The following is a 26,967-nucleotide window of genomic DNA, read 5'->3' as shown; positions in this document are numbered from 1 at the left end:
GACAAGTTGTAACAGGCTAATGCTCTGGAAGCCCGCCTACAGACTGGGATAAGTGTTTGGAAAAAGTAGAACAAAGAAGTTAGTTTTGCCTGGGTGTGCGGGACCACTGATGCCTGCCCACCCTAAGGAAAACTAGCTCCGACGTCGTGAAAGAATAAAGGTATAAATCTTCTATCTGGAGTTGACTTGATTATTATCAAATCAAGCCAAACGCAGAGCGCTGAACCTTAGAAACTGTCATTTGGTATCAGAAGTGGGATTCCAAAGGAGGTCGAGTGATCGGGGACCAGTGTTAGTGTGGACGAGAGCGGGTGCAGGACAAGGGAATTGGCCACCCAGGTGAGTACTTTGTCTTGTGGTCCTGTTGCTCGTTAACCCTTCGGCCACCATCTCTCATAATCCTGACGGAATGAGGAGACGGTAGGGCTTCGGCTTGTGCAACTTTCGGAATAGGTCTTTAAGAATGTTAGAGCCCGGGCCACCGAGAACAGTGAGGTAAAAGAAATTGTCAATGAATGATTGGCTTGGTAGGTATTTAGTTGATTTACTGAGCTCGCTGGTGAATGGCGAGGCAAAATAAACTGTCAGTGAATGATTGGCTTGGTAGATATTTGATTCATTGAGGCCACTGTTAAACGGCGAGGTAAATCGGCGAGGTACCGTGCCGGGAATTGGTTATCGGAAGCACTTCAAACGAGTAGTTGGGGGGGGAAACGTTGTGTGAGAATTGATTTACCATGGGAAATCACTTAGATAAAACAGACACCAAGGATTCGGTATTGCAAATCTTATGCGAAAAATATCTAGATAAAGCTAAGAACTTAAGACAATTGTCAAGAACATAATTACATTGATTATCTGCTGTTTTGAAATGTAAATTGGGTAAAGATATTTGGCTACTAGGCGGCACGTGGAACCTAGAAAAATTGCACTGCCGCGGAAAAGAATGCTAGTTTAAAATGGAAAATATTAATTTCAGATTGGAAAAAGGAGTCAGCTAGGTGCCATGAAGCCATTTGGCTGATAGGCAGGTTGGGCTAGCCCATCAGGTTAAACAACAGGAGGATCCTCCCAGTTGCTCTGGCATGCTGATGCTTCCCTACTCCAGTGATACTGAGGAAGAGGTCTGCGACCTTGCTCCGGTAACGAAGGGAGGAACGGTAAATAATCCATTGACCGATCTAAATCGTTCACACCAGGGAAAAGACATCAAATCCTAGTGTCACTGGGGAAACTCCAGCTCTGGAGTGCAAGTGCTAAATTTTGGTATTATCATTGTCCCACAAGATATTTACAGTATTAGATATAGCTAACAAGTTCTGGTCCATCCTCTTGAACTTCAACTCATAGGATAAATTTGTCACAACAGGTGGCACCCAAATCAAACATGGCCAGATTTATTAGAGCCCAGTGAGCTCCCATCAGTGAAGGGTTAAAAAGACACAAGCAGGCTGACCCTGTATAGTACAGAGAGAGAGGGCTAACTGTGCGATCAAGGGCCTCATGTCGTGTAATAGGGCCAATCAAATAGGCCAATCATGTAATTGGCCAATCAAAGTGAATTGTTTCGAGTTTAATAAATTACGTAGGGATCAGACAGAGATTTGAGCTCTGCCATGTGAGAAAGGTGGCACTCCATTACATCTGAAAAGTTATAAGGAGAGTTAAACCATTTAGGCACACAGTAGATTTGATTTTGTACTTGCCTGTGTTGGTTACAAAGGCAGCAGCTGTATTGGCCTCTGTGATTGTTCCCACCGGGGATAATCAGGCTCTAAATCAGGTACCTGCACTGGGGACGACGGGCATGCCAGAGATAACTGAGGTACAACAATTACAGAGGGACGCCTCTGATTCTAAGCGCAAACAATGGAAGTCAGTGGGGTGTTCGTACTCCTTGGCAAGGGACCTCTGGCTTACACCAGTTGGTCAAGTTTGTGTTCTGGATTCTTTATTACTGGTACTTATTGATTATTTGCATTCTTGTACCCATCTTGGCAAGGAGGGAATGGTGCAGCTACTTCTAAAGACTTGGTGGCATCCAGATTTGCATACAGCAGCACAAACGCGGCTGGATCGATGCCTTATATGCACGAAAAATAATAAGGGTAAAGGTATTATTTGCCCTCCTGGAGCCACTCCCTTGCCAAATGGCCCTTTTGCTTGTATATAGCTTGATTTTATTGAATTACCAAAAGTACATTGCTATAAATACTGTTTAGTAATAATTGATATGTTTAGTAAATGGATTGAAGCCTTCCCCACCAGGAATTCTATGCACGTACTGTGGTGAAGTTATTGTTGACAGAAGTTATTCCCCGTTTCGGGGTACCCAAAATGGTGAGCTCAGATAGTGGACTACATTTTGTGGCTCAGATTAATACTGAATTATGCAAAGCCCTTGCAATTAAACAACTGCATTGCGCATATCATCCACAGGCATCAGGAATTGTGGAAAGAGCTAATGGGACTTTAGAAGAGAAATTATCTAAATTGACTGAAGAAACTGGATTAAAATGGCTAAAGGTATTGCCCTTGGCATTATTTCACATACAAATGACTCCCCATTCACGGACCGGACTGTCAGCTGCAGAGATAGTCTATGGTCGGCCAATGAAGACTCCCTGGGATGTCCACGAATAACCCCTAGAGGGAGTAGAGCTCCCTGGGTGATGGGTGAACAGATGCAGAGTTACTTGAAGCAATTAACCCTTTCTCTGAAGTTTCTCCACTCCCAGGTAAAACAATCACATCTCCCACAGACAGCGGGGACAGCTACCTCTCAATACCCCGTGATCGAACCCAGAGACTACATATTGATAAAGAACTGGGATAGGAAGAAATTAGGACAACGCTGGATCAGTCCTTTCCAAGTACTACTGACCCCACAGACTTCCGTCTGGCTTCAAGGATGGTCAAGTTGGGTTCATCTGTCCGATTGTAAGAAGATTACATCTGACCCAGATACGAACACAGGATAAAGGTCCTTATCATATGTTTCGGACTTTGTGGACTATTTGGGCTCAATGGACACATGGTAGAAAAAACCAGTTACCCGAAGACTGCATGCAAATACCTATTTACATATGTCATACATTTATGCTGAAAGAAAGAATGTAAGTAACTGTTGGGTTTGTACCCAAATCCCCATCCGTTCAAGAGGAGGAATACCTCTCCAATCCCTCCCATTGCATTTAGCAGAGACCGTGGAGAGGATTTTACGTCAAAATCAAACAGGAACGGGGGGTAGATATGATAGAATGGGCATCAGCTGGCTACAAGATGAGTAAGTTTTCAACCTGGTACCAGCCTGGTACCACTGTGGTTGGAATGATCAACTATTGCAGGCAGTGGATTCCCTATGCAATGTGCTTAACGAAAAAAACTAACTCCCTACACGGCTAAAGAAGGCTCTTTTATTCCCGACCCAGCTGCAGAAGAGGCCTTTGCTGAACTGAAACGGCTGCTGACACAGGCTCCGGCCTTAGGACGACCCTTATACAACCGACCCTTCCAACTCTTTTGCACTGTCATTGAAGACTGTGCCACATTTGTCCTGACTCAGCTTCACGATGACCGACATCGGCCCATGGCTTACTTCTCTACCAAACTGGATCCGGTGGCGCTCGGATCCCCCTTTTGTACTCAAATCTTGCGGCTATCCTGCAGGCTGCTGCGAACCTGACCCTGCAGCAGCCTATTGTGGTATACCCTACCCATGCAGTAGCAGCCCTGTTGGGACAGCTGCAAACCCAACATCTAACTGCAGCCGGACAGAATAGATATGAGATTTCCCTACTAAGTAACCCGCAGTTTACCTTCAAGTATTGCACTGTCATTAACCCTGCCCAGTTATTGATACATCCTCCCCAAGTTACAGAGGCCCCTTCCCATGACTGTGCTACCCTCATATGGGAAGACACCTCCGTTCATCCTGACCTTTTTGACTTACCCTTGACCGATCCCAATTTTGTTGTCTTCACCGACAGTAGTGCTTTCATTGACGAACAGGGTCACCGGCTGTCCGGGTATGCTTTAGTTAATGACCAAGGGGTTGTGTTGGAATCGGCAGCTTTTGAGGCTCTGTTTTTGGCTCAGCAAGCCGAATTGTTTGCTCTCATTAGAGCCTGTGTTCTAGGTCATGGATTAGGCGTCAATGTTTATACAGACTCCCAATATGCCTTTGGAGTGGTTCACGACTTTGGACAACTCTGGAAAAATAGAGGCTTCTTCACGTCATCAGGTACTCCCATTTCACACAAGCAATTCGTGTCTGACTTACTTCAGGCTCTCCTTTTGCCTAAGAGCGTTGCAGTAATTAAATGCGCAGTCCACACGGCTGGTAAGGACTCCGTAGTCCTGGGTAACCGCTGTGCCGATAAGGCAGCCAAATTAACTTCTAAGTGTCGTCACATGATTGTGCCTAAGATGATGAGGCAGGGCAAAAGTCCTGACAAGGACCGGTCTGTCGGAGAAATTAATGCCAACCATTGATGATGTTATTAAACTCCAGGAGGATGCTCCTAGTACTGATAAACAACTATGGAAAATTATGGGCTGTAGGGTAGATCCAGAATCTGGAGTCTGGATCACCCCTGCTGGCCAGACCTGTATGTCTGGTACTTTGGCTTCGTGGGTAATTGATTGTGTACACTTTGCAACTCACTGTGGTGCACGGTCTCTGGGTAATTTACTTCTCAAAACCTGGTGGCATCCTCATGTGCCAGACATGGCGCAGAGTCTTAGTCACCGTTGTCTGATCTGCCAACACGATCCTGGTAAGGGGGTACCCTGTGAGGCAGGCAAAACTCCCTTGCCGGCGGGCCCCTTTGAGACCTTGCAGATGGATTTCATTGAGTTGCAGAGATGTCAGGGATATAAATGTGTTTTGGTCATTGTAGATGTCTTCAGTAAGTGGATAGAGGCATACCCTACCTCTGATAATAAGGCAGCCACTGTGGTAAAAATATTGTTATGCGAGATTGTGGCTCGCTGTGGGATCCCGGCTTGCTTGAGCTCTGATAACGGTCCGCATTTATAGCATCTGTCAATAAAGAGTTGTGTACTCAATTTAATATTTGATAACAACTCCATTGCGCTCATCACCCTTAGGTGGCTGGGGTGGTTGACACCCAGCACAAACAGGCCCTTCGGCCCACGAGTTGCGCCGATCACATCAACTCCTATCTATAACCCCCAATCCCATAAAACCCCATATACTCATCCAGAAGTCTTTTAAAAGACCCCAGCGAGTTCGCCTCCACCACCACTGACGGCAGCCGATTCCATTCACTCACCACCCTCTGAGTGAAAAACTTACCCCTAACATCACTTCTGTACTTTCCTCCCCGCACCTTAAACCTGTGTCCTCTCGTAGCGACCATTTCAACCCGGGGAAATAGCCTCTGAGAATCCACCCTATCTAGTCCTCTCAACATTTTATAAACCTCTATCAGGTCGCCTCTCAACCTACGTCTCTCCAGGGAAAAGAGACCCAGTTCCCTCAACCTAACTTCATAAGGCATGCCTCCCAGTCCAGGCAACATCCTTGTAAATCTCCTCTGTACCCTTTCAATAGCTTCTACGTCTTTCCTATAGTGAGGCGACCAGAACTGCGCACAGTACTCCAAATGAGGCCTGACAAGGGTCTTATAAAGGGTCTTATATTATCCTCCCTTAGAGGATAAGGATGGGCAGAAAATGGAGAATGGGAAGTTCCGAAGGGTTTCCCTATGGTGGGAGGAACAGGGTGATACTCCTTTGGACAACCGTACTCGGGACACATCGGAGCTATGAGAATTGCTTCAGGGGGCAAGGTTGGGGGTGTTCACTAGTTTATGTGTGCCACAATAACTCTTGCATTTGGAAACATTGCCATCAGCATAAATGTGAGTATGAAGCCTGCAGAGGTGAGATAATCCGCAAGTGTTTGCGGTCCTCCTGTATAGCCTTGAAAGAGGGGAAAAACCTGATCTGCGGTACCATAAATGATACCCATGTTGAGTCTGAGGGGCAAGCATTCCCCATTCTAAAAAGGCAGGGAAAGTGGGGTGCAAAGGCTTTGCTTATCATGATGCAGGGGAATTTTGGGACCAGGAGGAGAGGGAAAAGTGTGCTGAGACTATGTACACCAAGAAGGACTATTTCTTCTTTTACAATGGCATGGTTACCAATTACTTACAGTACCCTTACTCTGTCGCGATTGGGACTGTCACTCCCAGTATGGTCCCCTGCCCTGATCATTGGGAACTCCCGGGACAGATGAGGGGGGATAAATGAGGAGTCTCAAACGAATTTTGTGCTGACCATAAGGAAATCACCACCCTAGCGCCCGGGCAAACCCATGGGTATGGGGCAGCCGGATTTTTCTCCTTTGGTGCTGTCCCAGGACGAATGGCAGCAGACAATCATAACTATATTGCATGCAGCCTCACTATACCAGGAAATGCTACTAGGAAAGCCCTTCGAGTCGTTACTGATAGACTGGAGGAACTCAGGCTATATACTAGACAGAATAGGTATGCCCTTGATTACTTGCTGGCTAGACGGGGAGGGGTTTGCGCCATGGTAGGAGGAAAGGGACTAGGTGAGGTTACTACCAACCTGACCAACTATGCACAATCAGATTGACCAGCAGTTGGGATCCATTAATGAGGGGAAAGGATGAGGACTATCTGGATGGCTTGGATGGTTAAAGCATGTGGGGCTATATGTGATATTGATGATTATATGTATCTGTAACGGAATCGGAGTTGTGAAATGTTTAATCGCTCGGATGATGACCGTACTGGGGACGGCAGGACTGAACTCAACCCATCGGATGATGCTGGCTAAAGACGAGGAAGGAGGGGACGAGGAATGTGAGCCGATGCTGGACGAGGAGGTAATGGCAGAAGCAAGGCGGGAAGTGGAAAGGGAGCTGAAGAAGACACACATGAACAATTGGACTTGGACTTAATGAGAATGCAATTGTAAATGGAATCGAGGAGCCTCAGCCAGAGTCCATAGTTATCACAGAGTGATAAAAGGGGGGAATGAGAATATAAAAGCCATAAGGTTTTTGTATAGTTTGTAATCTCATGCTGGTAACAGGCTAATGCTCTGGAAGTCCGCCTACAGAGTGGGATAAGTGTTTGGAAAAAGTAGAACAAAGAAGTTAGTTTTGCCTGGGTGTGCGGGACCACTGATGCCTGTCCACCCTAAGGAAAACTAGCTCCGACGTCGTAAAAGAATAAAGGTATAAATCTTCTATCCGGAGTTGACTTGATTATTATCAAACCAAGCCGGACGCAGAGCGCTGAACCTTAGAAATTGTCAAGGCCATCCTGGAAACCTGAATTTTTTTTACTATGTTTTCAATGTATTTTAAATCTAATTATCGGGAACTTTCCAGTCCCGATTGAATCTCCCACCCTACCAGGAGTACTTCATTCCAGCAAGGTTTACACTAGCTCCCCGTTTTTGGGGAACTAGCGGGAGACCCTGCTGAAATGAGAGGGGCAATCGGGACCCCCCCCCCGCCAGGGGGTCGGCCAATGGGGGGGTGGTGCCCTGTGGACATGGGCACCCTGGCAGTGCCAGTCTGTGTTCCTGGCACTGCCCAAGGGGCAAAATGCCCATGGCCAGGAGGCACCTTGGCACTGCCTATCAAACATCGGGCAGTATCAAGTAGTGAGGCCTATTGTGGGCAGGACCTAGGAGTGATTGGTGGGGGTGGGGAGGTCTTGCTATCCTTCTGCATGGCGATTGATCTGAGATGGAGGAAGGGCAGCAATTAGGGTGGGGGGAATGCCCCTGCTGGGGGGGGGTCATGGGTTGTACATCGGGGTGCTGTACGATGGGGGATGGTAGGGAGCTGGGGGTCAGGGCTGGCCTGGGAATTGTTGAGCTGGCCAGCAAATGGGGAGACTGACAGATCAGGACCACTGTGCATGCGCAGAGTTCTAGAACTGTCAGACTCTGACGTGAATAAGCTCCACCCGCCCCCCCCCCCCCCCCCCCCCGGCTTTTTAATGATATTCATGACTGGGACCTTTACAGTGCGCAGAGTGTGGAGATTTGGGTGAGAAGCTGAACTGAGAAAACAGTTGGGGCCTAGAACTGCTTCTCTGCCGATTTAGCACTTTTGGGAAAATTGCAGCCTAGATTTCCACAGAATTTAAATTTTGTTTCTGCCAGCTGCTTCTTTAGCCATGTCAATGCGTTTACTGAGTTGATTGTTCCACGAGATTAAAAAATCAAGGAATTTCAATTCACAATGCAGAGTATGACAAAATGCAGCGTGGTTTCAGGCCATCAAACTGTCATGCCTGTTGCCTGATCTTTAGTAGACTGACTGGAAGTTGGAATGAAATGAAAAGTGAAAAATTGGGCAAAACTGGCTCATAGTTTTAAAGTCTTGCTTTAGAGGGAATACAGTGAAAGTTTACCAGACTGATTACTGGGATGGCAGGTCTGTCAGATGAGAGACCAGGTCAGCTAGGATTATATTCACTGGAGTTCAGAAGAATGATAAGGGATCGCATAGAAACTTAAAAAAAATTCTAACAGGATTAAATAGGGGAGATTCAGAAAGAATGTTCCCAATAGTGGGGGGGAGCCCAGAACTTGTGGTCACGAATAGAGATTGAGGAGTAAATCTTTTAGAATGGAGGTGAGGAGGAATTTCTTCACACTCAGAGGGTGGTGAATGTGGCATTCACAATCACAGAATTAGTTGAGGCCAGTAAGATTTCAAGAAGAAATTAGATATAGCTTGGGGCAGTGCCCAAGGAGCGAGTTCTACTGGCAGGGTGGGGCTGATTAGTGGGGGGAGGGGATCCATTAGGGATCGGTGGGATTGGGAGGGAGGGGGTGAACAGGGCTGGAATTGGTGGGGGGGTGCTGGGGGAAATCAACCTGGACATGGGGAGGGGCAAACAGATCTGGACACTGTAGGGGGGGGTGTTGTTTGGTCAGGCTGGACATTGAAGTCGAGGGGGGTCACGGAGGCCAGCGATCTGGGGCAGGAGGGTGGTTAGGGAAGACATCAGGCAGTCAGCGATTGGGAGGCCAGAGAGATCAGTGCATGCACAATGGCCTGCTCAGCGTGCTGAATCCAGCCTCTTGAGCAAGATTTGTTGCAATAAGCTGAGACACATATGCCACAGGAATTGGCACGGGTGAAGGACGGACCATGGAAAGATCTGTTGAACTCGGGTGGCATTTTATGGTTTTGGGATGAGTGAAACTGTAAAATTCTGTCCATGAAGTCAGTTTGTTGTGGATTAGTGGACAAAATGGTTGTAATTGTGGGACTTATGAAAGGAAATATTAAGTTAGAAACTGAGACAAGAAAAATCCATAGGAGTTATCCAAAGCGAGGAACAAGCTATAGGACTGGATGAAGGTGTAAAAATGTGTGTGCACATTGTTCAGGGACAGTGTGAACAACAGGTGGCTGATGTATTTAAGGACTTTATATGTGAAGGAAAAATATTTCCATATTTACAGAATGGCATGGGTAAAGATATTAGAAGAAGTTCTAATTAGTAATATTCGTGGTGAGGTTAGAATAATTCTTTTGGCTAAAGTAAATTTGAAGAGTATTTCAAAGACAGGAGTAGTGGTTGGAGGAGTAGTAGAAATATTGCACATTGCAGGGGCTCAATTTATCTTAGAGTCATAGGGTGGAATTTTCCCCTTACACTTGTGTCCCCTCATAACTAACCATTCAGCTAAGGGGAACAGCTGCTCCCTATGCACCTGTCCATGCTGTTCATAATCTTGAACATCTCAATCAGGTCATCCCCTCAGTCTTCTCTGCCCAGAGAAAATAACCCAAGCCTATCCAATCTCTCTTTATGACCTGAATGTTCCATTCTGGTAACATCCTGTGAATCTCATCTGCACCCCTTCCAGTGTGATCACATCCTTCCTATGACATGGCGACCAGAACTGGACACAGTACTTCAGCTGTGGCCTCACCGAAATTCTATTCAACTCCATCATGATCTCTCTGCTTTTGTAATCTATACCCCAATTGATAAAGATGAGTGTGCCATATGCCTTTTTCACTACCCTATTAATTTGTTTTTCCACCTTCAGGGATCTATGGAAACATGCCAAGGTCTGTTTGTTCTTTGAAACTTCCTAGTGTCAGACCTTTCATAGTATACTTCCTTGTCAAATGACTCCTTCCAAAGTGTATCAACTCACACTTTTCAGGATTGAATTCAATTTGCCACTTATCTGCTCTTTTGACCATCTCATCTATATCTTCCTGTAACCTAAGACACTCAACCTCACCGTTAATCACCTGACGAATCTTTTGAGTTAAAGGCAAACTTACTGATCCTACCCCCCACATAGTCATCTATGTCATTTAAATAAATGATGAACAATAGAGGGCCCAGCACAGATCCCTGCAATATGCCACTGGTCACTGGCCTCCAGTCACTAAAGCAGCCGTCTGTAATCATCCTCTGTCTTCTACTGCTAAACCAATTATGAATCCAGTTGCTGAGAAGCTGTTTGCTGTAGGGATGCCAATGTGCAGGTGTCCTGATCTCCCAATACTGGGAGACCTTCTGCTGGTCTCCCCCACCCACCCCAAGGACATTGGGACCCCCCACCATGGACAATTGTGTTCCCCCGCCCCCTGCTGAATGTCCCTCTGCAGAGTTCTCTCCTTCCCTGATGGCCAATGGCTCCCTTGCCAAATTCCCTCACACCGTCCCTGACTATCCCCCTGCAGAGTTCTCACTCTCCCCACTTGCTGATCGTCCATCTTGCAAAGTTCCATCCCTCCCTGATCGCCCCTCCTGCAGAGTTCCCTCTGTCCTTCCCTGATCAACCCTCTTGGCAGAGTTCTCACTTACCTCCCCCCATCCCTGTTTGATCCCCTCCTCAGAATTTCTCCTTCCCTCCCTCCTACACCTGCGGAACGCCGCATCCCTCCTCTATCATAGTTCTGCCACCAGATTCTGGCCTTAGGTAACTGGCTATGTGGAATCTGCATGTACTCTGTTTCTGTGTGGATTTTCTCTGGGTACTTCGATTTCCTCCCACAGATCTTACCACTGCCTTGCCAAAGTCAGGTGGAACGAGGTTGCAAGATCGCAAGGGAGGGAGGGAACTCTGTAGGAGGGGTGATCGACAATAAATTTGCCACTATAAATGCATGGGGTAATGGGGATAGGGTCAGGGTGAGATGTTCTTTGAATGTTGGTGCAGATTTTATGGACTGAATAGCCTCCTTTTGCACTGTCAGGATTTTGTGGTTCTTAGGTAACATTACTGAACTAGTAAACCAGAACTCCAGCCTCTTGAACATGGGTTCAAATTTGACCACAGCAATTCAACTAATGAATCTGAAATATAAAGCTAGTCTCAGTATTAGTGACCATGATAATTATCATATATTTTTCTAAAAACTAACACTCATGTCCTTTGGGGAAGGAAATTTATTGTCCTTACCCATTCTGGCCGACATCTAACTCATGACACACAGCAATGTGGTTGACTCTTAAGTGCTTTCTGAAATAGCTGAGCAACCCCCCTCAATTTAAGGTAATTAGGGATGGGCAACAAATGCTGACCTTGCCACACTCAATGGAACGATACATTTTTAAAATGCTGGTGGTAAGGAAATTGTGACATGCCAAGATTTGAATGTTTTTAAATATTTATTAGTGTCACAAGTAGACTTACAATAACACTGCAATGAAGTTACTATGAGGGGAAAATGATAAGAAAGAAATTTCCAGCACAATATGCTGTGCATGTTTGATTGAAAATTGCGGAGTCTCGCTGGACTATCCACTGCTAATGAATTGTGAAATATATCCATCCCAGGAGTGATTCAATTTGAGAGCTCAGAAACTAGGGGCAGGATTTTCTGGCCCTGACATCAACTGGCATTGTCACAGATGGGATGACATGATTTGGAGAGCCATCAGCCTGGATGTTGTTGGTCTGTGGCAAGAATTAATCCCTTAAAAAATTGGAATTATCAAAGAAAGTGAATTAAAACATCACAGCTAAGAAGGAGGCCAAAGTGGTCTGTTATACCTGTGCCAGGTCATTGAATTAAGCAACTGACATTGCAGGAGACTTTTTTTGTGGAAATCATGCAGCCTTGACAAGAAATTATCTGTATTTTCCTTCTCTGTTACAAATCGGACTCAATATTAAAAATACTTACTTTTCTTTTTCTTTGGCCCTGACAAAGGAAACTGTGTAGAACATTGCAATTAAAGCTAAAACGACAAAGACAGCTATCAGGCTTGCAGCGATTAGATCTTCTACCATGTCCCTCAGGGTCTGTTTGTGTGCATTCTGTTTAGCTGTCGGAGCATTTTCTTCTAAGAATTCTATAAAGGCCAAGAAAGAGAAAATTATCTTTTCAGTCATTGAATTATAGAATCATAGAATCCCTACAGTGCAGAAGGAGGCCATTCAGCCCATCAAGCCTATATCGATAACAATCCCACTCATGTCCTATTCCCTTAAGCCCATGTATTTACCCTGCCATTTACCCTGCCATTCCCCCTGCTGCAGAATGGAGTGCTGCCATGATTTAGAAGCCTGTTAGGTGACAAAGAGGCATGGAGATTAAAGTGATCTGGCCACTTCTTTTTTTACTCCATTCCTAAGGTTACAAACCCAGTGCTCACCGTGGACCAGGAAAGCCCAAATTCATTCCAATTCATGATCCCAGATTCAGAATTTTCACAGTCGACAGGCAGGAATGCAGCTATTGAATACAAAACTGCCTGAAATCACCATGGTGCCAGGTGTGATCCTCAGGCTGCCAGGGCTAGAAGGAGCATTCCAGCTGTGACAGCCAAATCCCAGATGAGCGTGATGAGGTAAATCCTTGCCCCGAACCTGAGCCCATTCAACCCCCAGGATCCTTGAGGGACCACAGGGGCAAATGCCCACTGGACCTGCCTTCTTGAATCACTTTGGGACCCAAGGTACCAGGCTGGTGTGTCAGTGCTAAGGTGCCAAAGGATAATGCACTGAGGACAATGCCAAGGTGCATGGCCTGAAGGGAGCTGAGTAGAGGTCTAAGGGGGCATCTGAAAGGGTTGGGGGGGGGTGGTAGGAAAGTTGTGATGGCCTGTAGGAGGAGTGGCGCTGAGGGAGGGCCTGAGCAAAGGGGATTGGGTCAACCCTATGTCTGTGTATTGTGAGGGGTGGGGTTATCCTGTTATTTCTGGGTGTGGGGGAGGATGCCTCTTTTTGATGAGGGGCTAGTGATGCTCCCCTTGTCAGTGTGGGAGTGCCATTTCATTTTTTGTGGAGAGGGGGACCTGTCGCTGAGCATGGAGATCAGGTCAGCCTTTAAAAATGGCAATCTGGTCTGTACAGCGGTACTAACTGGTGGGTTGCTCAAAATGAGTTTATCAACATCTTTCAATGCGTGGATCCCACCTGAAATGCGCTGCCAGGGCCAGCAGGAAACACTCCTGTTTTCTCGGCAGTGTGGGCACTTATCCTCAAAACAGGAGAATCACTCACCTGTGGCCTGGGTCACTTGTCAGTCCTGGGTGGATGGGTACATTATAGGCAGTGTCCCCATTTTAATTAAAAGGGGTAATGAGAATCTTTTAAAGATATTTGAGTTAAAAATATTCAATTGAGTTGATTTGTTTGATATAATGGTTTATACCTAATGTGATGTCACTGGTTGGCAGGGAAAATCACTGATGCAGACAAGGCTGGGCCCACAAAAAATTTTTGTGTTGAGAGGTCTAACTCTTCAATCTTCTCTGTTCATGAGTCTGGATGAAAATTTGAAGGATCCTATGGGATGTATGCAGAGCCGCTCTTCAAATGGAATTTGGCAGTGATCCTCAGGAAAGTTCTTTGGAGTTGGTTGGGGGATTGTGAGACCTGTCAAGTTGGAGGAGACTTCCTGCTCCTTCGTCAACAGAATGTTTTTCCTCTAATAAAAATAAATTCACGATCTGTCTTTTAGTTGGTTGCCAGAGAGGAGACCAGATCACAATACCTACTGCACCCATCATTGATAATATCGGAGTGGGATATTACATCACAAGGTGGCTGGGTGTGAACAACTGGGAAATTCCGGCCCTTATTTTTAATGAAGCTATTTTGTTTCCTTCACAACTACATGGAGATAAATGCTTATACAGATGTCTCATGCTCTAACCTATTTCTGGCTCTCTTGCATCTTGACTGTTTTCATTAATCACTTCAATAACATCTGGTAAGCCATGATGGACCTTTCTCATACCTGTTAGTATAAGAAAACAGTATTGAAATTGTGTTTTAGATTGATGATTATATTCTTCTTTTGAGTTAGTCTTACATTTAGTTTTGGCAATATGAATGAGCAATAAAAAAGCTGACCTAGCCACTGATGCCCATGTCTTGTGAAAACGTAATAAAATCTGTCATGTATTTTGTTGCCATTTGTGGAACATTGCTGTCTGTAAACTGACTGCCATGTTTTCCACATACAACTATGATAACAAAAGCACTTCAATACCTTTAATGCTTTGGGTCATACGGAGACAAGTTATTCATTATCAATTGTAAATTTCAAATCTGAGATTGATATTTTTTATAATCTAAAGGTATTACAGGGTATGGGATAAAATTTTTGGAGTTAGGTCAGAGATTAGCTGGGAACATATTGAATAGTTAACAGGTCCAAGGGGCTAAAAGTGTGCCAAAGAAGCAAATCCATGTGTTCCCCAACCTGAAACCATGGATGAATAGGGATATCCACTGCTTGCTGACGTCCAGGTCTGAGGCGTTCAAGTCAGGTGACACTGACTACAAGAAAGCCAGATACGATCTAAGGAGATCTATCAAAGACATTATTGGACAAGCTAGAGTCCCAGGCTAGCCACACCGATCCGCGCCAATTATGGCAAGCTCTGCAAGACATAATAGGCTACAAGATGAAGGCATATAAAATCGCCAGCTCCAACACACCCCTCTCTGATGAGCTCAATGCATTCTACGCTCATTTTGAGCAAGAGGTCAGCGAGAGCGTGCCCTCCACCCTGGACGCTCTGGATGAACCTATATCTGGATCATCATTGCAGATGTCAGAGCAGCTTTCTCTAAGGTCAACTTTCAAAGGAAAACAACTGGCCCGGATGGGGTACCCGGACGAGCACTCAGATCCTGCGTGGATCAGCTGGCAGGGATATTCACAGACATCTTCAACCTCTCTTTACAACAATCTGAGGTCCCTATTGGCTTCAAGAAGAAGACCATCTTTCTTGTACCTTAAGAAAAACCAAGCAGCGTGACATAATGATTACTGGCCGGTGGCTCTGACATCCATCATTATGAAATGCTTCGAAAGGCTAGTCATGGCACGAATCCCAGATTACCTCCCAGATTACCTGGATCCACTACAATTTCCCTATCGCTGCAACAGGTCCAGAGCAGACACCATTTCCCTGGCACTGCACTCAACCCTGGAACACCATGATAACAAGGACACCTATGTCAGATTCTCATTTATTGACAACAACTCAGCCTTCAATACCATTATTCTCATGAAATTCATCTCCAAACTCCATGGCCTGGGCCTCAGCACTTCCCTCTGTGACTGGATCTGGAACTTCCTAACTCACAGACTACAATCATTAAGAATAGGCAACAACACCTCCTCCATAATCATTCTCAATGCCAATGCCCCACAAGGCTGTGTTTTCAGCTCCCTGCTATACTCCTTGTGACTATGTAGGCAAATTCCCCTCCAATTTGATTCTCAAGTTTGCTGAGCACCTCAGTGTAGTGGGTTGGATTTCAAACAATGACGAGACAGAGTATAGGAATGAGATAGAGAGTGGTGAACTGGTGCGGGGACAATAATCTCCCCCTCAATGTGAACAAAATGAAGGAAATTGTCATAGACTTCAGGAAGCATAAAGAAGAACATGCCCCTGTCTACATCAATGGGGGCGAAGTAGAAAGGTTCGGGAGCTTCACGTTTTTCGGTGTCCGGATCACCCACACCCTGCCCTGGCTGATCCCCCCATTGCTGACACTATCATTAAGAAAGCCTACCAATGCCTCTACTTTCTCAGAAGACTAAGGAAATTTGGCATGTCAGCTATGACTGTCATCAACTTTTACAGGTGCACCACAGAAACCATTCTTTCTGGTTATATCACAGCTTGGTATGGCTCCTACTCTGCCCAAGACTGCATGGAATTACTAAAGGTCGTGAATGTAGCCCAATTCATCACACACGCCTCCCATCCATTGACTCTGTCTACAGTTCCCGCTGCCTCAGCAAAGCAGCCAACATAATTAAGGACTCCACATACCCTGAGCATTCTCTTTTCCACCTTTGCCTTTGCAAAAAAAGATACAAAAGTCTGAGGTCACATATCAACCGACTCAAGGACAGCTTCTTCCCTTCTATCGGATTTTTGAATGGACTTACATTAAGTTGACTTTTTCCACACCCTAGCTATGACTAACACTACATTCTGTACTCTCTTGTTTCCTTCTCTATAAACAGTGTGTTTTGTCTGTATGGCATGGAAGAAACAACACTTTTCACTGTATGTTAATCCATGTGGCAATAAGAAATCAAATCTAATCAAAAAATGGCATCCTCCTGTTCCTGTAAGTGGAATCTCCTGCCATTACCAGCAGCAGGAAGCAAGGCAGGCAGAGGAATTAAATTTTCATTCGGCTAAAAGCCATTTTCCTGATGTTGGGAGAAACTAGCAGAATTTTAGTCTTAGGATTTAAACAGTATCCTTTGCATGTGTTAGCATGTCATACATAGTCATTTGAAGGCCGCTTCACCAAAATTAATTTTCCCTACCATGTTCAGTTGTCTGCTAGCAGAAATTTAAAATGTTCTCTTTAATGACTATATATAAGTGGCATGAACGTCAACAAGCTTCACTGCTTTCATGACTTTGAGGTCAGTAGACACCTTCTCAGGGACAATTCATAATTTCACTCTTATTGGGTGCCAGTAGCATAATCTGTGAGTTTGGAAGGTGGGGTAGGGTAGAAGGGTGCAGCGAAGGCTGAACCTTGGGGCAAGTTATGGGGGGTGGGGGAAGCTGTCAAACTGCCCTTTAAATATGGACCTTTGAGTCCATCAGGTAATGGTGGGAGATCAACTTCCTGCATGCCTTTGCCACAAGATTCATTATGTTTCCCCATGGATGCATAAGCAATGGCTGAACAATCCAAGATCAGATGTGTTCAGAATCACTGAAGATTAGCAAGCAGGTGCAATGGGTAATAAGGATGGCAAATGGAATTTTGGCATTCATTACTAAAAGAATAGAGTATAAAAGTAGAGAGATGTTGTTGCAACTGTATAAGGAATTGGTGGGACTCAATTAGGAGTATTGTGCACAGTTTGCCCCAGGATAGTATTCTGGCCTCAACCATCTTCAACTGCTTCATCAATGAACTTCCTTCTGTCATAAGGTCAGAAATAGGGATGTTCGTCGATGATTGCATAATGTCCAGCACCATTTGGGACTCCTCAAATACTGAAGCGGTCCATATTCAAATGCAACAAGATGTGGACAATATCCAGGCTTGGGCTAACAAGTGGCAAGTAATATCCACACCACACAAAAGCCACGCAATGACCATCTTCAATAACATAGAACATTACAGCGCAGAACAGGCCCTTCGGCCCACGATGTTGCGCCGACCAATTAAAAAAGCAATGACCCTCTAACCTAAACCAATCCCTTTCCATCCATAAACCTATCCACGGATCTCTTAAACGCCCCCAAACTAGGCGCATCTACAACTGCAGCAGGCAGGGTATTCCAATCCCTCACCACCCTCTGGGTAAAGAACCTACCTCTGACACCCTGAACCTCTGAATCTACCTCTACCTCAATAAGAGACACCCTAGCCACCACCCTTTGACATTCAACGGTGTTACTATCAAAGGCGTTACCATCACAGAATCTTTCATTATCAACATTCTTAGGGTTACCACTGACCAGAAACTCAACTGGACTCACCACATAAACATAGTGGCAACAAGAGCAGGTCAGATGCTCAGCGTACTGCGGTGAGTATTTCAACTCCTGACTCCTCAAAACTTGTCCACCATCTACAAGGAGTGTGAAGGAAAAGTCCCCACTTGCCTAGATGGGTGCAGTCCAACAAGTCAACAAACTTGACACCATCAACGGCAAAGTAGCCCAATTGATTGGCACCACATCCACAAACAGCCACTCCCTCCACCACCGACATTCAGTAGCAGCAGTGTGTACTATCTGCAAGGTGCATGACAGCAATTCACCAAAGATCCTTAGACAGCACCTTCCAAACCCATGACCACATTAATTTAGAAGGACAAGGGCATTAGAAACATGGGAACACCACTACCTGCAAACTCCCCCCCAAGCAACTCACCATCTTGACTTGGAAATATATCACCATTCCTTCGTAGTCGCTGAATCAAAATCCTGGAATTCCCACCCTACCAGTATTGTGTCACCCCACAGCATGTGGACTGCAGCGATTCAAGAAGGTGGCTCAGCATCACCTTCCTAAGGGCAACTACGGATGGACAATAGTTGCTGGCTAGCCAGCGATGACCATGTCCTACAATTGAATAAAAAAATGGGATTTCCAACTCAGATCTACATTATTTTAAATATTTAGTATGAACAGTTGTGTAATCACCCTCAGAAAGGGTCCTGCGGTGGAACTGAGTCAGTTTCCGAGCAATTATTAATGATTTAGTCAACTCAAAGTGCAATTTCTTCTGTTTAATTCTATGACCTCTCATCATTCACTTTTTTTTGTTCTGTGGTCCCTCAGGAATTTATTTCTGCTGTTGACATTTTTGTTTGTAGCAACTGCAAAAATGCAAGGCCGCATGCTCTGCTATTTGAAACATCTGGGCTAAGGTATTGGTCGAGCAAATGCATTGTCAGTAGTCAGAATCCCTTCCGATGAGATGGCTAAAAAATACTGAGTTACAGTGGTCAGTATCTGAAAAACCTGGCATCAGCACAGGAAGAGGTTCAATGACCTGACCAGGATACCAAGGTGCTGTGCAGATCTTCCTAATCCATTTATGAGTCGTATATTTTCATAACAGTCTTTGGCCCTCATAGCACCTCCGCAATTTCACTTTATTCTCTATTTTGCAGAATAATTGATGACAATTGCTTGCTGTGATTAATCAACAATTCCGATTTAATTGTATCATATGACTACTAGGATGGTAGAAAGCAGACTAGATGTACCTCAGTCTTCGTTTAACAATTTCTAACTTCCTTTTACCAAATGAACATGTTACACATAAATTGTACAAGGAATTAAAATTTCCATATCTACTTTGATGTAGGTGGTTACCAGCACCTCTGTAGCCTTGATACTTGAGGGATAGCTTTTACTCCTGCTTAATCAGGAGATGCAATTTATGAAGCATTATAGCACAAAGGCAGGATTTGCATCATTTTTGTAACTTATTACTAAACCATCATTGATGCATGAAAAGTGTATGTTCTGTTAGAAGACTAATGGAGAAGTATAAATTCAAAGTTCAGTTGCTGACACTTTGATCTTGAAACTAGAAAATTGCATGTCTATATTTAGTAAATTGAATTTGCATTTCATGTAGTGGTTGAAAATATTTATTCGGGCTTTTCATTTCTAATGATCTGTTTCCCTCTTTGATGCGAAAAGTTAGTTAAATATTTTGACTGAGTTTTTTTATTGATGAACTTTGTGTAGTTACATTCCAACATTTTAATAAATGTTAAAAGTCCACAAAGCATCTGAATGAAACAGTACTTTTTAAAATTCAGATTGGCTTGGCATTTCTGTGGGTCACGTGATTTTCCTACCCTAACTTCAGGAAATGTTTTGCATAATTTCTCCGGAATTTCATGCAGTTCTGTTCAATTTGAAAATTTGAACTACAGCTGGTGAAAAGTTAACAGTAACTTTTGAGACAACAATAAGAGACACCTTCTGGAGCATGATCAGATGAATTCTTTACTAGGCAGAGTTTACAGTCAGGTTTGTGTTGCAGACTCTGTGTCGCTTCTAAAGAAAGTCTTGAAGTAAAGTTCCTGACAGAATCATTTAAAGAATGTCGCTAAGGAATCCAAAGAAGAGTTCCAAGCTATAATTATCTTGAATGAGATGCAGCTAATGGGCATGCATGGGAAGAAACAGTGATTTGAGTATCTGAGCACTTACGCGCCCTTTACTCCAGCACGGCTACTGGTTTTTCACCATTAAAAAATATTTTGATTTGTTTTTCTCAGACCCAAAGTAGATAACCTCATACTTCCCCCCATTGCCACGGCTTATTCTATGTTCTTTTGTAGCTTACTCTTTCAATTTTAATTAAGTGTTAAACTTGCTAACTCAACTCTCTATTCCTTCACCAAGTCACAGTAAGTAGTCTCACAACACTAAGTTAAAGTCCAACAAGTTTATCTGGTAGCATGAGCTTTTGGAATGTCACTCCTTCATTAGGTGAGTGGCATTCATCTAATGAAGGAACGGTGCTCCAAAAGCTTGTACTACCAAATAAACCTGTTGAACTTTAAGCTGTTGTGAAATTACTGACTGTGTCTCCCCCATTCCAATGCTGGCAACTCCACATCATGTTCACCAAGTCATTAGTAGACATGGTGAAAAGTTGAGACTCCAGGAAAATTCCTAGTTGACACTCTTGCCAATAATCTTTGATTCTTACAGTTTTCCACGTCCCACACAATTACCTACTCATCATAAGTTACTTCCGGTTCCATGTGTTCCATTTTATGAACACTTTGTTGTGCAGAATCTTATTAAACATCTTTTATGTTTGTCTATGAATGTCTAGGCCAAAATGCATCTCAACTGGGGCTTTGGCCCCAGGCTAAAGATCAATAAATGTGAATTGCCTTAATTGTACTGTTTCAAAGCAGGGGTGAAATTATCCCCAGAATTTTAGGCAAGCAGGAAACAAAAGTCATTCTTCTCTATACTGAGGCCTGCCCAACAATCTATTTTTCAATGAATGTATTATTCTACGAAAAGAATTACTTTAAAAAATTGGAAAGCTTCTCTACTTGGATGCTCTAAAATGGCTTGAAACATTAATTTCATTTTTCAAGGAAAATCTATAGTGCAAGCTCCTTGGGGCCCAAAGTTTTATGCTTATTTCTATGGACACTAATGATATTGGTAAGGAAATTCAGATCTAAATTGTGATCAGTAAAATGGGCCCATAAATGGACATAGTTTCACATGTAACTTTCCAATTATGCCACCTATAAGAAATTCCACTCCTAGCCTGGAAGGAGTAAAAAGCGATTATTGGCACACAAACCTTGTAATTGTTCTGACTGCAATTTGTTGATGCTGTTCTGAACCATCTCGTCATCTGTATATTTGTGCGGCAAACTGTACTTTCGAAGTACTTCTGATTTTTTGGAGAAAACAAACTTGTCACTTAATATTTATATTCACTTGAAAAAATAAACTTCCATTTACTTACAAACAGCTGGAAACAAAATCTTGTCTTTTGCAAAATTCTAGTCCCAGAGGAAAGTAACTGGACAGGAATGTAAGTCAGAAATCAGTCATTGGAGTCAACTTGCCCACTACTTTTAAAGGGCATGAAATTGAAAACAATGTAAATTGGGGCAATGGTGGCCACAAATGATTCTCCGATCTTCATTCCACCCACTAACACTCTACATTTGGAGCCCTGTCTCACAATTCTGTGGCTATAATTCCTAACCAAGGGGACAATCTTATCAAAAAAATTCTAAGTGTCAAACGAGTGTGAAAACAGGAGAGAATCGTGCATTATTTTGAGCGAGTTAAAAATTGAATTGTACCTCACTAACAATAGCAAAGATCAGAGAGGTCTGTCACATTCCCCTATCTATAGCTGGCTTCTGCGACCGATCGTCCTGTCCCCTCCACATAGGGAGCAGTCAATTTCCCACGTCCCCCACATCCCCATGAACCAGCCAATCGCTGATTGCAAAGTGCTCAGTGACTTCTCTTCACCTCCACTGTAGGCCCCACCCCTCTCAGTTGATCCTACCCCGTGCCACTTCCCAGGGCCAGAGAGCACTGCCAGCATGTTAGGCTGGCAATGCCAGGTGCCCAGTGGACTGCATTAGGTTGTCAGCCTGGCACGATCCAAGGGCACTCCCCGCCACTGATCTCCTGCGAGGTTTCTGAAGCCTTTGGTCCTACCAGTGAGGCCACCATGACTGGTCACTGTTGATGGGGGCCATACGTGATCCTTACCACAGGGGACCTTCGCTGGTAAGTCCGCAAAGGCAAATGAGCCTGGACGATTGCGTCCCAGGCGCATTTGTAATTTGTAAATTCTACTTAGCATAGAATTTAAATATTACAATTAATATGATCTCGCCAGATATTCAGCATCAGTAAGATTGCGAGAGGAAAGAAATTGGGCATGGACCCAATTTTTCCTTTCTCTCTCAATTTTACCGGCTCGCCCCTCTGGTCAGTAAGATTACCTTCAATGTTTCTGTTGCCAGCAGATCTTTTGTTCTGTAAAACAACTGGCTTGACTCCAGTTTTTCCACTGAGGAAAATTTTAGAATATATATGTAACGACATTACAGATGATCTAGTGAGACTCTTCCCGCTCAAAAAAGACAGTAGGATTAGGGGGCACAGCCTCAAGATAAAAGGGGGGCGGTTTAGAACGGAGTTGAGGAGGAACTTCTTCACTCAAAGGGTGGTGAATCTCTGGAATTCTCTGCCCGTTGAAGTGGTGGAGGCTGCCTCGCTAAATATTTTTAAGACGCGGGTTGATGGGTTTTTGATAAGAGAGGGGATTAAGGGTTATGGGGAGAGGGCGGGAAAGTGGAACTGAGCAGCGACAGATCAGCCATGATCTTATTGAATGGCGGGGCAGGCTCGAAGGGCTAGATGGCCTACTCCTGCTCCTATTTCTTATGTTCTTAGTGAAGTATTGCTCAGAATAATAGAAAAATTAAGGCAGGAAGATTATTAAATTATCTTGAATTTCTTTTTCTTACAATGATTACAAATGTTTTCACTGGCATAAACAAAAGCAGTTGTTGAGAATAGCCATATTTTCAGAGATAGAAGCCAAGGTCTTAACAAGGTGAGTGTTGGTTGTCCAATAATCGGGAACAGCATGTCTGTGAGAACTGCCAGCCAATGTGACTGCCCAGCAACTGGGTAATCCCAGTAGTGGGAGTCAGTTTAGCTCAGTTGGCTGAATGGGTGGTTTGTGATGCAGGGCAATGTCAACAGTGCGGGTTCAATTTCCCTACTGGCTGAGGTTATTCATGAAGGCCCTGCCTTCTCAACCTTGCCTCTTGCCTGAGTTGTGGTGATCCTCAGATTAAATCACCACCAGTCAGCACTCCCCTCAAAGGCCAGCAGTTTTTCTGTACTCATAGAACCACCAAGGAGGTATGACTCCCAATTTAGGCTTTGGATTGAAGAGAGACCCAGGCATAAGTAAGAGATGGGGGGAAGGGTGTCACAGATTGGATTCACAGGGGAGGGGAAGGGTTGGCTGGCCCCAATCAGTTGGTTCCGTTAATCAGGGCATAACTGTAGTACAGTTAGAACTAATCTTATAAGAAATTCAGGAAAATGTTTTTGACCAGACAGTAGTTAGAATGTGGTTGAAGTGAATAGCATAGATACAGTGTGGGAGCGGCTACATAAACAGAAAGGGGAGAAAAAATAACAGGAGGATTCACTGATAGGGTGAGATGAAATAGAGTGCAGGAAGCTTGTGTGAAGCACAAACAGTTTGGCTGAATGACTTGTTTCTGTACTGTAACTTCCTGATAAGCTTTTTCGTGATCCATTCAATTCAAACATTTGTTTTCTTCACGAATGTATACACTGCCTAGTCACCCAATGACTGAATTAGTAATACTATCAAAGCAATATTGTGCAACAATTTCCTAATAAATAATGATGAACCAAACTCTAACCATGGGCGTCAAGTGGTTCCAGTTCTATAACCTTGTGAAAGACTTCCTCACTGGAATCTACAACACGTATTTCATTCGGATTGGTAACTTTGACTTCATTGTTTTCATTGGTATCTGTAAAATATGTTTGATTTGATGACATATCAATTACAGATGCTCACCAAAAATATGTTTGTCTTATTCATTAATACTTTCTGATGATTAAGTTTGAGGTAATGCTTCTCCAGGCATGCAACATTTTGTTCAGCATTTTCAGGGAAGATTTCATCTCTTGATGTATGCTACTGACTGTGCTAATGCATTGTGAAGATTTCCTCTAGCCTGTTTTAGTGACTTCTCTAACAGTTTGATGACTTCCTCTGGTTGCTCTGTGTTCGGATAGATGTAGAGAAGATGTTTCCAATTTTGGGAAGTCCAAAATGAGAGGGCTTAACTATAAAGTGGTCACTAATAAATCTTATAAGGATTTCAAGAGTAACCTCTCTATGCAAAGACTGGTAAAAATGTTGAATGTGCTACCAGAGTAGTTGAAGTGAATAGTATACATTCATTGAAGGGGAAGCTACAAAAGCACAGTTGGGAGAAGAATATAAGGATATTCCAATAGGGTGAGATAAACTAGGGTAGGGGAAGGCTCGTGTGGTGCATTAATACAAACATAATGGAATTGGACTGAACAGTCCATTTCTGTGCTATAAATTATAGGTTATCTATTTCATAATCTGTTCAATTCAAGCATTTGTTTTCTCCATGAATCTGTATGTATTGCCCACTCTTCCAATTACTGAATTGATAACCAAAAGAATTGGTAATACTACTAAAGGAAGTAATCTAAATTGGTAATACTATTAAACGAAGTAATCTTGTTCAATGCTTTCCTAATATTTAAACAGAGATGAACAGAACTCTAACCATCATCAGTTTGTGGCGCCAGTTCTTCCATAAGCTTGTCAAAGTCTTCTTCATGTCTTCCATCAAGGTTGATGCTTTTGATTTTACTGGTATCTGAAATATGTTTGATTTGACAACATATCAATTACAGATGCTTAAATATTTGTTTGCCTCATTCATTAATACTTTCAAGCATTGATTAAATTTGAGATAATGCTTCCTAAGAGATGCAACTTATTGTTAAACATTTTTACAGAAGCTTTCCTCAGGTCTGTGTGTGTAACAGACTGTACTAATAGTGTTAAGATTTCTCTTGCAGCTTTTGCTGATTGTGTTAACACAATGCAAATACTTCCTTTGGTTGCTGTGAATAATTGGCTGTGCTAAAACAGTTTGAAGATTTCCTCTAGTCATTTTTGGAGATGGTGCTAACAGTTTGAAAATTTCATCAGGTAGAGAAGATTTTTCCATGGCTAGAGGAATCCAAGTTTAGGGGTCACTGATAATCTTATGAGGAATTGAGGATTATCCAGAAATTGGTTAGCATATGCATCTTGCTACCACAATGGAGCACTTGAGGCAACAGCATAAATGAATTAAGATGAAACCACATATGCACAGAAGAAAGAAAAATAAACAAGGAGATTCAAATTGGGTGAGATAAAGTAAATTGTAAGGAGGCTCACATGAAGCATAAACACCAGTTTAGAGCAGTGGGGCTGAATGATCTGCTTCTGGGCTGCAATTTCTACATGATCGTGTTCACGTTCTATTCAATTCAAGCATTTGTTTTCTCCATGTGTGTTCATGATTTATACATTCCTCCAATGACTGAATTAGTACTACTATTAAGGAAGTAATTTGTACAATGCCTTCCTAAAATGTAAACAGCGATGAAGCAAATTCCAATCCTGGGTATAAGAACATAAGAAATAGGAGCAGGAGTAGGCCATCTAGCCCTTCGAGCCTGCGGCCTCACCAATGCCCTATATAGCCGCAACAAGACCTCCCTACTTTTATATTCAATCCCCCTCGCTATGAAGGCCAGCATCCCATTCGCCTTCCTGACCACCTGCTGCACCTGCAAGCTGGGTTTTTGCGACTCGTGCACAAGGACCCCGAGGTCCCTCTGCACCGTCGCCTGCTGCAGTTTTTCGCCACGTAAGTAATAATCCTTCCTGGGCGCCGTACTTACACAAGGATATTTTGGCCTTGGAGGGAGTGCAGAGGAGGTTTACTAGGCTGATGCCAGAGTTGAGGGGGTTGAGCTATGAGGAGAGGCTGAATAAACTAGGCTTGTACTCGTTAGAGTTTAGAAGAATGAGGGGAGATCTCATTGAGACATATAAGATGATGAATGGGATGGATAGGATAGAGGTGGAGAGACTCTTCCCGCTCAGAAAGGACAGTAGGACTAGGGGGCACAGCCTCAAGATAAAGGGGGGGCGGTTTAGAATGGAGTTGAGGCAACGGGCAGAGAATTCCAGAGATTTACCACCCTTTGAGTGAAGATCAAGTAGTTCCAATTCTTTCAAAAGCTTGTTAAGGACTTCTTCACTGGAAAAGTGTTTCATTAAGGTTGGTAACTTTGACGAAACTGTTTTCACTGGTATTTATAAAATATGCTTCGTTTAATAAGATATCAATTACTCATGCTCATAAAAATATTTGTTTGCCTCATTCATTAACACTTCCAGCATATACTAAATTTGAAGTAACTCTTCTCCAGAGGCACAACATTTTGTGAAATGTTTTCAGTGAGATTTACTCTCTCACAGTTTGTGTAGATTTCTCCGGTCATTGTTAGTGATTGTGTTAACACTGTGTGAAGATCTTATCCGATTGGTGTATTAGAGACCATGCTCACACAATGTCAAGATTTCCTCTGGTTGCTGTTCATGACTCTGTTAACAGATTTTGAAAATTTTCCCTGGTTCCTTTTATTAACTGTGCTAGAAGATTGAAGATCTCTTCTGGTCGCTATATGTTAGTGATCATGCTCATGCAGTGTGAAGATTTCCTTTAGCTCAGCTATTGACTGTGTTAACACATTGTGCAGATTTTCTTTCGGCACTTTTGTTAACAGTACTAGGTGACTGAAGATTTCCTCTGGTCGTTTTTAGTG

General features: G+C 43.6%; 1 protein-coding gene across 1 annotated transcript in view; it reads right to left on the bottom strand.

The window, feature by feature from the left end:
• Positions 1–12,180: 12,180 nt before the first annotated feature.
• The window catches only part of LOC145342465 (uncharacterized), a 52,314-nt gene continuing 37,527 nt past the window's right edge, over positions 12,181–26,967 (bottom strand). The window contains exons 5-7 of the mRNA XM_080188028.1: positions 21,314–21,406; positions 14,162–14,245; positions 12,181–12,353 (exon numbers count right to left, since the gene is read on the bottom strand). Coding sequence (XP_080044154.1) covers positions 12,181–12,353; positions 14,162–14,245; positions 21,314–21,406 — 350 coding nt within the window. The remainder of the gene's footprint in view (positions 12,354–14,161; positions 14,246–21,313; positions 21,407–26,967) is intronic.

The sequence above is a fragment of the Carcharhinus amblyrhynchos genome, chromosome 4 (assembly GCF_965287045.1).
Source record: "Carcharhinus amblyrhynchos chromosome 4, sCarAmb.v2.hapA, whole genome shotgun sequence".
In the NCBI taxonomy this organism is placed as follows: domain Eukaryota; kingdom Metazoa; phylum Chordata; class Chondrichthyes; order Carcharhiniformes; family Carcharhinidae; genus Carcharhinus; species Carcharhinus amblyrhynchos.
The sequence above is the reverse complement of the archived record's forward strand: the minus strand, read 5'-3'. Positions and strand labels throughout refer to the sequence as shown.